The sequence below is a fragment of the Pristiophorus japonicus genome, chromosome 15, assembly GCF_044704955.1.
Source record: "Pristiophorus japonicus isolate sPriJap1 chromosome 15, sPriJap1.hap1, whole genome shotgun sequence".
In the NCBI taxonomy this organism is placed as follows: Eukaryota; Metazoa; Chordata; class Chondrichthyes; family Pristiophoridae; genus Pristiophorus; species Pristiophorus japonicus.
In genome coordinates, this window is record NC_091991.1 from 178207489 (window position 1) to 178219883 (window position 12395).

Genomic DNA, 12395 nt, shown 5'->3' on the forward strand with positions numbered 1-12395 from the left:
TCCAGGCTACCCTGACCAATTTGATTTGTCCAATCAATATGGAGGTTAAAATCACCCATGATTATCGCTGTTCCTTTTTTACAAGCCCCGACTATTTCCTGGTTTATGCTCCGACCAACAGAGTTGCAACTGTTAGGGGGCCTATATTCTACGCCTGCCAGTGACTTTTTCCCCTTATTATTATTCCTTATCTCCACCCAAACTGTTTCAACATCCTGATCCTTTGAGCATATATCGTTTCTCACTATTGCAGTGATTCCATCCTTTATCAATTGAGCTACCCCACCTCCTTTTCCTTTTTGTCTGTCCTTCCGGATTGTCAAATACCCCTGAATATTTAATTCCCAGTCCTGGTCACCTTGTAACCAAGTCTGTAATGGCTATCAGATCATAACCATTTGTCTCAATTTGTGCCGTCAACGCATCTATTTTGTTACAAATGCTACGTTTATTTAGACAAAGTGCCTTTAAATTTGTTTTATTACCCTTTTTTCCTGTTTGTTTCCTCTCTCCTTCAAACTCACTCTATTTTTGCTTTCTAATTCCAGCTTTTCTCCCCTCCCTACTGAATCTACTCTCTGGTTCCCATCCCCCCCTGCCAAGCTAGTTTAAACCTTCCCCAACAGCACTAGCAACCCCCCCTCGCGAGCATATTGGTCCCGGCTCTGTTGAAGTGCAACCTGTCCAGCTTGTATAGGTCCCAGCTCCCCCAGAAGCAGTCCCAATGCCTCAGCAAACTAAAGCCCTCCCATCTGCACCATCTCTCCAGCCACGTATTCATCTGCTCTATCTTCCTATTTCTGTACTCACTAGCTCGTGGCATTGGGAGTAATCCGGAGATTACTACCTTTTTTGAGGTCCTGCTTTTTAATCTCTCTCCTAGCTCCCTAAACTCTGCCTGCAGGACTTCATCCCTCTTCCTATCGCTAAGTGGCCTACCGCTTAATGTGTATACCCTTTCCTTATTGGCCCTCCCAAAGTGCATTACCTCACACTTCTCTGAATTAAATTCCATTTGCCACTGCTCTGCCCACCCGACCAGTAGATTGATATCCTACTGTGGTCCATGACTTTCCTCTTCATTCAACCACACAGCCAATTTTAGTGTCATCTGCAAACTTAATCATATCTCTATATTCAAATCTAAATCATTGATGTATACCACAAAAAGCAAGGGACCCAGTACTGAACCCTACGGAACCCCACTGGAAACATCCTTCCAGTCACAAACATCCGTCAACCATTACCCTTTGCTTCTTACCTAATAAGCCAATTTTGGATCCAACTAGCCACTTTGCCCTAGATCCCATGGGCTTTAACCTTCGTGACCAGTCTACCATGTGGAACCTTATCCAAAGCTTTGATAAAGTCCATTTACGCTACATTGTACGCACTAGCCTCATCGACCCTCCTGGTTATCTCCTCAAAAAATTTAATCAGGTTAGTCAAACACAATCTTCTCTTAACAAATCCGTGCTGACTGTCCCTAATTAATCCTTGCCTTTACAAATGTAGATTTATCCTGTCTTTCAGGATTTTTTCCAATAGTTTTCCCACCACTGAGGTTAGGCTGACAGGTCTGTAATTACTCAGCCTATCCCTTTCTCCTTTCTTAAACAAGGGTATCACATTAGCAGTCCTCCAATCCTCCGGCACCATGCCCAAATCCAAAGAGGACTGGAAAATGGTGGTCAAGGCTTCTGCTATTTCCTCTTTTACTTCGCTCAGCAACCTGGGATGCATTTCATCCGGGCTTGGGGACTTATCTACCTTTCAAAGCTGCTAAACCCCTTAATACTTCCTCTCTCACTGTTTGTTTATTTCATCCAGAATTTCACACTCCTCCTTGATAGCAGTATCTGCATTACCCTTTTCCTTTGTGAAAACAGATGCAAAGTATTCATTAAGAACCATACCAACATCTTCCGCCTCCACACAAAGATTACCCTCATGGTCTCTAATAGACCCCACCCTTTCTTTAGTTACCCTCTTGCTCTTAATATATTTATAGAACATCTTTGGGTTTTCCTTTAATTTTACTAGCCAAGAATTTTTCATGCTCTCTTAGTATTCCTAACATGCTTTTTAATTTTACCTCTTAACTTGCTATGTTCCTCCAAAGATTCTAAAGTATTTAGCTGTTGGTATATAACATAAGCGTCCCTTTTTTTTCTTGATCCTCCTTTGTAAGTCCCTAGACATCCAGGGGGCTCTAGAATTATTTTTCCCAGTCGTTTTTTTTTTTAAGGGCACATGTTTGACCTGAGCCTTCCGGATCTCCTCCTTGAATGCTTCTCACTGATTTTACCTACAAGTAGGTGTTTCCAGTCCACTGTGGCCAAATCATTGCTCAACTTAGCAAAGTTAGCTTTTCTCCAATTTGGGACTTTTATTCCAGGTCTGTCCTTATCCTTATCCATAACTAACTTGCAATATGCAAATAAGAGCCTTTCATATTTGCTTTTATGTGTTCATATATGCATTACTATTCAGTTAGCTGCATTAAACCCCATCGGTTACATCTCAATTCATCTATATATGTAATTGGTGCAAGATTCTGAAGTTAATCTTTCTCTTTTTTTTCTACTCTATCTGCCATAGCTTTGTGTCATCAGCAAATTTAATGCTACTCGGCACATCCTGTTCCATATCAATGACAAATATTGTAAGCAGATCCCTGTGGAGCACCATTAGGCTACTTTTTCCAAGAAAACAATTTTTATTTATTGCAACCCTGTTTTTCTTTTACATAAGAACACAAGAACATAATAAATAGGAGCAGGAATCGACCATACGATCATGGCTGATCAGATCATGGACTTGGGTCCACCTCTCTGCCTGCTCCCCGTAACCCCTTATTCCCTTATTGTTTAAGAAACTGTCTATTTCTGATTTAAATTTATTCAGTGTCTCAGCTTCCACCGCTCTCTGAGGCAGTGAGTTCCACAGATCCACAACCCTCGGAGAAGAAATGTTTCCTCATCTCTGTTTTTTAAATGAGTAGCCCCTTATTCTAAGATCATGCCCTCTAGTTCTAGTCTCTCCCATCAGTGGAAACATCTGCTCTGCATCCACCTTGTCAAGCCCCCTTATAATCTTATACATTTCGATAAGATCACCTCTCATTCTTCTGAATTCCAATGAGTAGAGGCCCAACCTACTCAACCTTTCCTCATAAGTCAACCCCCTCATCTCCGGAATCAACCTAGTGAACCTTCTCTGAACTACCTCCAAAGCAAGTATATCCTTTCGTAAATATGGAAACCAAAACTGCGCACAGTATTCCAGGTGTGGCCTCACCAATACCCCTGTACAACTGCAGCAAGACTTCCCTGCTTTTATACTCTATCCCCTTTGCGATAAAGGTCAAGATTCCATTGGTCTTCCTGATCACTTGCTGTACCTGCATACTAACCTTTTGTGTTTCTTGCACAAGTACCCTCAGGTCCTGCTGTACTGCAGCACTTTGCAATCTCTCTCCTTTTAAATAATAACTCATTCTCAATCTGTCATGTTCAATGAGTCTTAACTTCCTTACTGCACGAGGAGCTTCATTGAATGCCTTTTGAAAATCTAAGTAAACGACATGTACCACATTGCCCCCCTTCCATTAGTTCAGTTGCTGTAGATTTGCAATGCATTACTTAAAGCTATACTGATTGCTCCCCTTGATACCTGCGCTCTTAGTTGTTCACCTGTAAACAAAGATCTGCATTTATATAGTGCCTTTCCAAAGCACTTTATAACCAGTGAAGTCTGTTTGAAGTGTAGTCACTCACTGTTGTAATGTAGGGAACGAGACAGCCAATATGCTCATGGCAAGATCCCATAAACACCAGTGAAATAAATAATTGGATTATCTGCTTTCGTTATGTTGAGGAATAAATATTGGCCAGGACATCAGGGAGTGTCCCCTTACACCTCTTTGAATAGTGCCATGAGATCTTTTGCGTCCACCTGAGCAGGCAGACAGGGCCTTGGTTTAACATCTCATCCAAAAGCCGACACATCCAACAATGCAGCTCACTCTGCATTGCATTTGAGTGTCAATTTGGAATATGTGCTCCAGTCTTGAGAGCTTCGACATGCTGAGCTGCACCTTTCTGTCTGTGCACAGAATACAATGTTGAAAATCTCTGGGAAAAGTTGTCTTGTTCTAGTGGTGGGAGATGCAGAAGTGCTGACACTCTGTTAGCAACACCAGTATATCTGCCTATGTTAATGAGCTGATGCAGGACAGAGATTTCCAAGAGATCTCTGGTCTGTGTACTGGGAAAGGATAGGGAAGGATTGATGCAGAGAAAACTGCAGGGAAAGAAATAAATCATAAATTTTGCATTCAGTATATTTGGTGGGGTGCTGGTGTGGTGTGTGCAAGTCAGAAAGGGTATTGGACTTGCAGAGAAAGACCTTACTGGAATTGTGCAAGTTCAGCCTGTGGCAAGTGATTTTGATGGAAATTTCTTGCTTAAATCTGTAATATAATGAAAAATACAAAAAGAAACAACTTGCATTTATATAGCACCTTTCATGACCTCAAGATGTCTCAACACTTTTGAAGTGCAGTCATGCAAAAATTCCATTAGCAGCAAATGAGACAGATGAAGCATCATGCCATCTGTAAGTGCAACTGCTCCAGTAGGCAATGTCTTGCATTGGGAGAGCCAGAGTGTGATTTGACACTTTTTATTTCCACCTGTTTAATTTTATGTATGACTTCTCACCTTGCAGAATATCACAACTGATGGAATGGGCTCGGTTCCTCATGATCTAGCTTGTCTGATGTACACAGGAATTGCCAGAAAGAGCTGTTTGTAGCTGTATAGTGAAATGCTGAGTCTCCACTCAGTGGCCCAGAGGAGGCAGAGGCAGAGGTCTTGTCTTGTGTTGCATGGAATTGTGGATGTACTTCCACGATTTAATATCTGGAGTACCACTGGGTTTTACCACAATGCTCCATATGTCAGACATCAGACCCTGAAGAGAAGAATTTTAGGTCCATTTGAAATTATTCTCTGTGGTATACTAGTGTAAGATTTATACCCACCTTGAAATTCTTTTACTTTGTGCAGAGTTTGTGCAACATTAAACTGTCTGTGAATGATCACGTGGCATACAAATTTAAATCTGTCTTTTTTTTTTAAATCTTGTTAGGGGTTGGTGAAAAGTATTCAACATGGGAACCAACAAAAAGAGAATTGGAATTACTACGGCACAATCCCAAACGTAGGAAAATAACTACAAATTGTACCATCGGTAAGTGAAAGAGTTCAGGTAAAATAAGGGTCAGAAGCTTCTTGTGCCAATAATAATGGCCTGGTCAGTACACAAGTCACATTTGGAATCCTGGCAGTAGATTTAAAAATCTATGTTTTGCTTCTACCACATAATATTGCTGTAAAATGTATACTTCCAATCTTCGTCATAATTTTTCTTGGCACCTTTCATGTACACTGAATAATCCTTGTGTCGTAAAAGTCGCCGGTGATCGTCTCGTACAAAGCACTGTGTGACGGCTTCTCTCTTGCAATGTCCTTAGCTTTGTTTTTCCAGCAGCAGTCTTGGTTCTTGGTCAGTGTCAGAAGTTCAGAGTTCCATATATAAATTTGTATGTCGCCATGGAGAATAATAGGATTGGAAAGCTTCTGTTTGCTTAGGTTTGGAGTTGTCTGGTGCCTGGTACCAAGCATAACAAAAACATCCAGATGACAGATGACATTGAAATGGGGTTACCATCTTTCAGAAATGGAGACTTTGGCCAAAGCAATTGGCCTCAATCTAGTTTGCTCTTAAACATGATCCTAATGCATGCTGATTTTTGGGCACTCAATTCTGGGATTTTGAGGTGCTTAACAGAGCCGTGGTTCTGGGATACAGGAACTTGGGATTGCAAAGCCAAGTCTCTTTCTTGTAATCAAATGTCTCAGAAGAGAACTGGAAGGGAAAAGAATCTAAAATGGACAAAAAGCAAAAAACCTTAAGATGCTAGAAATCTTGAAATGAAAAATGCTCAGCAGGTCAGTCGGCATCAGTGGAGAGAACAGGCAAGTTAATGTTTCAGGTCAGAACAGTTTACATTGTTTCCAGGCCTAAAATGGGACTTTTAAAAATCATTTGTTGTTTCAAAGCTGATGCTTTATTATTCAGTTTGCGATGGGAGTACTTTAATTCCAACGCATTCGCTTGCATTTATGTAGTACCTTTAACTCAGTGAAACGTCCCAAGACGCTTCACAGGAGTATTATGAGATTTATAAAAATGTGACACCGAGCCGCATAAGGAGAAATTAGCGCAGGTGACCAAAAGCTTGGTCAGAGAGAGGTTTTAAGGAGCGTCTTGAAGGAGGAAAAAGAGGCGCAGAGATTTAGGCTGGAAGTTCCAGAGCTTGGGGCCTATGCAACAGAAGGCACAGCCACCAATGGTAGAGCGATTTATAATCTGGGCAGAATTGGAAGAGCACAGACATCTTGCCGGGGTGGGGTGGGCGTGGCTGGAGGAGATTAGAGATAGCAGCAGAATAAAAGTCGGGATGAGAAAGGCCATTCAGCCCTTCGAAGCTCAGCCCTCATTGCATTAAGGATGCGTTTACCCAACTTTTTAAGCACTGATGCTGCGTGGGAATCCATGTTAAAGTTGTCGTGCAATTCTGAAGTCTGGACATGACTTAACTCCTGAAGGAGGGAGTCTTTCACTGCTTCAGATTGACACTGTGGAATGTAACTCTGTAGAAATGAAATACAGATTACAACAGTCCATTCGGCCCACTCTCACGTTGGTTGGGCTGAATTGCCTATATCCATATTGTAATTTCTGTCCTCCAAGAACGGTAGTCCTAATCCCATGTACCTTCCGTATCCTGTTATGACCCTTTCCCTCAACCACCTATCTAACCTATTCTTAAATGTTGACATGGTCTCAGCTTCAAGCACTAACTCAAAAAATGTCTCTTGCTCTCTGTCCTAAATCTCTTGCCAGATTTAAAAAATGCTTAAGTGGGGTAAACCTTCCTGGGATTACTTGAATGTTTACAGATTGCATACTCTACCACCGTAACTCTCCATTGAATCACAGAATTTGCAACACCAACTTGACTGCAGTTGAAGCAATCTCCTGAATCCCATTTACTTGCCACTTTTTACACGCTTCCTCTTCGAATACTTAGACAATAGATTTTTTTAAATGAATTTATCGTCTGTACCTCACTAGCCATTTTGTGCTAAAGTTTCCTCTGAATAGTAAACAAAAAATGAACTGCTGGGACAGGAGTGCTGTGTGCACTTGTGTGTGTAATTGAGTAATTTTCTAGACAGGAAACTGCATGCTGCCTTCCAGGCACTCTTACTGCAGCTACTGATCTGAGACAAGTGTAAATGTAGCAGTACATGTCTCATCATGGCCCCTGATATGTTTTGAATAATGCTAATACTAAGGCAACAGCAGAGTAGCACTGGGGTAAGTGTAAACCACAAGGTGATAGGAAGGGACAATATGTATGAATATAAAGGGGCTGCAGGAGGGCTCAAAATTAAAAATCATGGTTTAAAAACTAGTATTAAAACACTCTACCTAAACGCACGCAGCATTCAAAATAAAGTAAATGAGTTGACAAATCATTACGAATGGGTATAATTTGGTGGCCATTACAGAAATGTGGTTGCAGAGTGGCCAAGACTGGGAATTAAACATATAGGGATATCTGACAATTCGTAAAGATCGACAAGAAGGGAAAGGAGGTGGGGTAGCTCTGTTAATAAAGGATGATATCAGGGCAGTTGTGAGAGACGATATTGGCTCTAATGAACAAAAATGTTGAATCATTGTGGGTGGAGATTAGAGATAGTAAGGGGAAAAAGTCACTGGTGGGTGTAGTTTGTAGGCCCCCAAATAATAACTTCATGGTGGGGTGGGCAATAATCAAGGGAATAATGGATGCATGTGAAAAAGGAATGGCAGTAATCATGGGGGATTTTAATCTACATATCGATTGGTCAAATCAAATCGCACGGGGTAGCCTTGAGGAGGAATTCATAGAATGCATACGGGATTGTTTCTTGGAACAGTATGTTGCAGAACCTACAAGGGAGCAAGCTATCTTAGATCTGGTCCTGTGTAATGAGACAGGAATACTAAACTATCTCCTAGTAAAAGATCCTCTCGGAATGAGTGATCATAGTATGGTTGAATTTGTAATACAGATTGAGGGTGAGGAAGTAATGTCTCAAACAAGCGTACTATGCTTAAACAAAGGAGACTACAGTGGGATGAGGGCAGAGTTGGCTAAAGTAGACTGGAAACACAGACTAAACGGTGGCACAATTGAGGAACAGTGGAGGACTTTTAAGGAGCTCTTTCATAGTGCTCAACAAAAATATATTCCAGTGAAAAAGAAGGGCGGTAAGAGAAGGAATAACCAGCCGTGGATAACCAAGGAAATAAAGGAGAGTATCAAATTAAAAACCAATGCGTATAAGGTGGCCAAGGTTAGTGGGAAACTAGAAGATTGGGAAAATTTTAAACGACAGCAAAGAATGACTAAGAAAGCAATAAAGAAAGGAAAGATAGATTACGAAAGTAAACTTGTGCAAAACATAAAAACAGATAGTAAAAGCTTTTACAGATATATAAAACGGAAAAGAGTGACTAAAGTAAATGTTGGTCCCTTAGAAGATGAGAAGGGGGATTAAATAATGGGAAATGTGGAAATGGCTGAGACCTTCAACAGTTATTTTGCTTCGGTCTTCACAGTGGAAGACACAAAAACCATGCCAAAAATTGCTGGTCACGGGAATGTGGGAAGGGAGGACCTTGAGACAATCACTAGCACTAGGTGGGTAGTGCTGGACAGGCTAATGGGACTCAAGGTAGACAAGTCCCCTGGACCTGATGAAATGCATCCCAGGGTATTAAGAGATGGCGGAAGTTATAGCAGTTGTATTCGTTGTAATCTACCAAAATTCTCTGGACTCTGGGGAGATACCAGTGGATTGGAAAGCAGCTAATGTAATGCCTCTGTTTGTTTTTAAAAAAAAAAGGGGGCAGACAAAAGGCAGGTAACTATAGGCCGGTTAGTTTAACATCTGAAGTGGGGCAAATGCTTGAAGCTATCATTAAGGAAGAAATAGCGGGACATCTAGATAGGAATAGTGTAATCAAGCAGACGCAACATGGATTCATGAAGGGGAAATCATGTTTAACTAATTTACTGGAATTCTTTGAGGATATAACGAGCATCGTGGATAGAAGTGTACCGATGGATGTGGTGTATTTAGATTTCCAAAAGGCATTCGATAAGGTGCCACACAAAAGGTTACTGCAGAAGACAAAGGTTCGCAGAGTCAGAGGAAATGTATTAACATGGATCGAGAATTGGCTGGCTAACAGAAAGCAGAGAGTCGGGATAAATGGGTCCTTTTTGGGTTGGAAATCGGTGGTTAGTGGTGTGCCACAGGGATCGGTGCTGGGACCACAACTGTTTACAATATACATAGATGACCTGGAAGAGGGGACAGAGTGTAGTGTAACAAAATTTGCAGATGACACAAAGATTAGTGGGAAAGTGGGTTGTGTAGAGGACACAGAAAGGCTGCAAAGAGATTTTGATAGGTTAAGCGAATGGGCTAAGGTTTGGCAGATGGAATACAATGTCGGAAAATGTGAGGTCATCCACCTTCGGGGGAAAAAAAACAGTAAAAGGGAATATTATTTGAATGGGGAGAAATTACAACATGCTGCGGTGCAGAGGGACCTGGGGGTCCTTGTGCATGAATCCCAAAAAGTTAGTTTGCAGGTGCAGCAGGTAATCAGGAAGGTGAATGGAATGTTGGCCTTCATTGCGAGAGGGATGGAGTACATAGAAACATAGAAAATAGGTGCAGGAGTAGGCCATTCGGCCCTTCAAGCCTGCACCGCCATTCAATGAGTTCATGGCTGATCATGCAACCTCAGTATCCCATTCCTGCTTTCTAGCCATACTCTTTTATCCCCCTAGTATTAAGGACTTCATCTAACTCCTTTTTGAATATATTTAGTGAATTGGCCTCAACAACTTTCTGTGGTAGAGAATTCCACAGGTTCACCACTCTCTGGGTGAAGAAGTTTCTCCTCATCTCGGTCCTAAATGGCTTACCCCTTATCCTTAGACTGTGACCCCTGGTTCTGGACTTCCCCAACATTGGGAACATTCTTCCTGCATCTAACCTGTCTAAACCCGTCAGAATTTTAAACATTTCAATGAGATCCCCTCTCATTCTCTTCTGAACTCCAGTGAATACAAGCCCAGTTGATCCAGTCTTTCTTGATAGGTCAGTCCCACCATCCCGGGAATCAGTCTGGTGAACCTTCGCTGCACTCCCTCAATAGCAAGAATGTCCTTCCTCAAGTTAGGAGACCAAAACTGTACACAATACTCCAGGTGTGGCCTCACCAAGGCCCTGTACAACTGTAGCAACACCTCCCTGCCCCTGTACTCAAATCCCCTCGCTATGAAGGCCAACATGCCATTTGCTTTCTTAACCGCCTGCTGTCCCTGCATGCCAGCCTTCAATGTCTGATGTACCATGACACCCAGGTCTCGTTGCACCTCCCCTTTTCCTAATCTGTCACCATTCAGATAATAGTCTGTCTCTCTGTTTTTACCACCAAAGTGGATAACCTCACATTTATCCACATTATACTTCATCTGCCATGCATTTGCCCACTCACCTAACCTATCCAAGTCACTCTGCAGCCTCATAGCATCCTCCTCGCAGCTCACACTGCCACCCAACTTAGTGTCATCTGCAAATTTGGAGATACTACATTTAATCCCCTTGTCCAAATCATTAATGTACAATGCATTCTGAAAAGTCCCCATTTACTCCTACTCTTTGCTTCCTGTCTGACGACCAGTTCTCAATCCATGTCAGCACACTACCCCCAATCCCATGTGTTTTAACTTTGCACATTAATCTCTTTTGTGTGGGACCTTGTCGAAAGCCTTCTGAATGTCCAAATATACCACATCAACTGGTTCTCCCTTGTCCACTCTACTGGAAACATCCTCAAAAAATTCCAAAAGCAGGGAGGTCCTGCTGCAACTGTACAGGATATTGGTGAGGCTGCACCTGGAGTACTGCGTGAAGATTTGGTCACCTTACTTAAGGAAGGATATACTAGCTTTGGAGGGGGTACAGAGTCAACTCACTCGGCTGATTCCGGAGATGAGGGGGTTACCTTATGATGATAGATTGAGTAGACTGGGTCTTTACTTGTTGGAGTTCAGAAGGGTGAGGGGTGATCTTATAGAAACATTTAAAATAATGAAAGGGATAGACAAGATGGAGGCAGAGAGGTTGTTTCCACTGGTCGGGGAGACTAGAACTTGGGGGCACAGCCTCAAAATACGGGGGAGCCAATTTAAAACCGAGTTGAGAAGGAATTTCTTCTCCCAGAGGGTTGTGAATCTGTGGAATTCTCTGCTCATTGAATGTATTCAAATCACACAGATTTTTAACCAATAAGGGAATTAAGGGTTACGGGGAGCGGGCGGGTAAGTGGAACTGAGTCCACGGCCATATCAGCCATGATCTTGATGAATGGCAGAGCAGGCTCGAGGGGCTAGATGGCCTATTCCTGTTCCTAATTCTTATGTTCTTATGTCTCCAGTACCCGATTTAGTAGATTATCCCAAACATTTCTTTCTCGTTTGAGCAGAGGGTTTTTTTTTCCTGATGTCTGCTTTTAAATTTACTTGAATTTTTGTTTTTGTTTTTGCTTTGAAATAATGTTCTGGGTCTATCTTGTCTATACTGCTTAATATTTCACCATGCTGCAGTGCCCCTGCCCTGTCCCTAATTAGTGCCTTCATCCATGAGCGTAAAACTCATTTACACTGTGTAAATTGTTGCTGCTGCCTTTCCTGTAGCTCATTTCTTGTTCTTAGTACACAACCTCATTGCTTTTTCTGTAAGTACATCATTGTGCTCAAGTGAAGCCTTATAACATCTATAGGCTTGCACTGTGGTGGTCTGGCTAGATAATCCAAATTTCTATACGCCCTGTTAATTGTTTCTCTGTATTGTTTAAATAAGTCCACTGTTCGTTCCCGGTCCTTTTCCAAGTCTCCCTGTGCTAATTCAATTTCATTCATTGTTTATTTCTGTCCCACAAGTTTTTAATTTCGCTGATACATTTATCAATGCTCAATTCCATTTGCTATCTGTCTACCCAATTGCATGACTGATTAAAATACTTTTGGAACATTGTTTTTGCACCCATAGACAATAACTGGTGCAAAATATTGAAGGAGCAGGAGTCTGACCAGATGATGGACAGGTCTGATAAATGTTATCTGATTAGTTTATTTTCATATGGTAGGGATTTTCCTCTCTTTTTTTCTCCTCCCACTCTCCTTTTGA

The 12395-nt window shown here is 41.8% G+C and overlaps 1 protein-coding gene across 3 annotated transcripts in view; it reads left to right on the forward strand.

Annotated features, from left to right (window-relative positions):
* The window catches only part of usp22 (ubiquitin specific peptidase 22), a 114838-nt gene that overhangs the window by 68053 nt on the left and 34390 nt on the right, over positions 1-12395 (forward strand). For all 3 annotated transcript variants that reach the window (XM_070901363.1, XM_070901362.1, XM_070901361.1), the window contains one exon: positions 5155-5256. In XM_070901363.1, coding sequence (XP_070757464.1) covers positions 5155-5256 — 102 coding nt within the window. The remainder of the gene's footprint in view (positions 1-5154; positions 5257-12395) is intronic.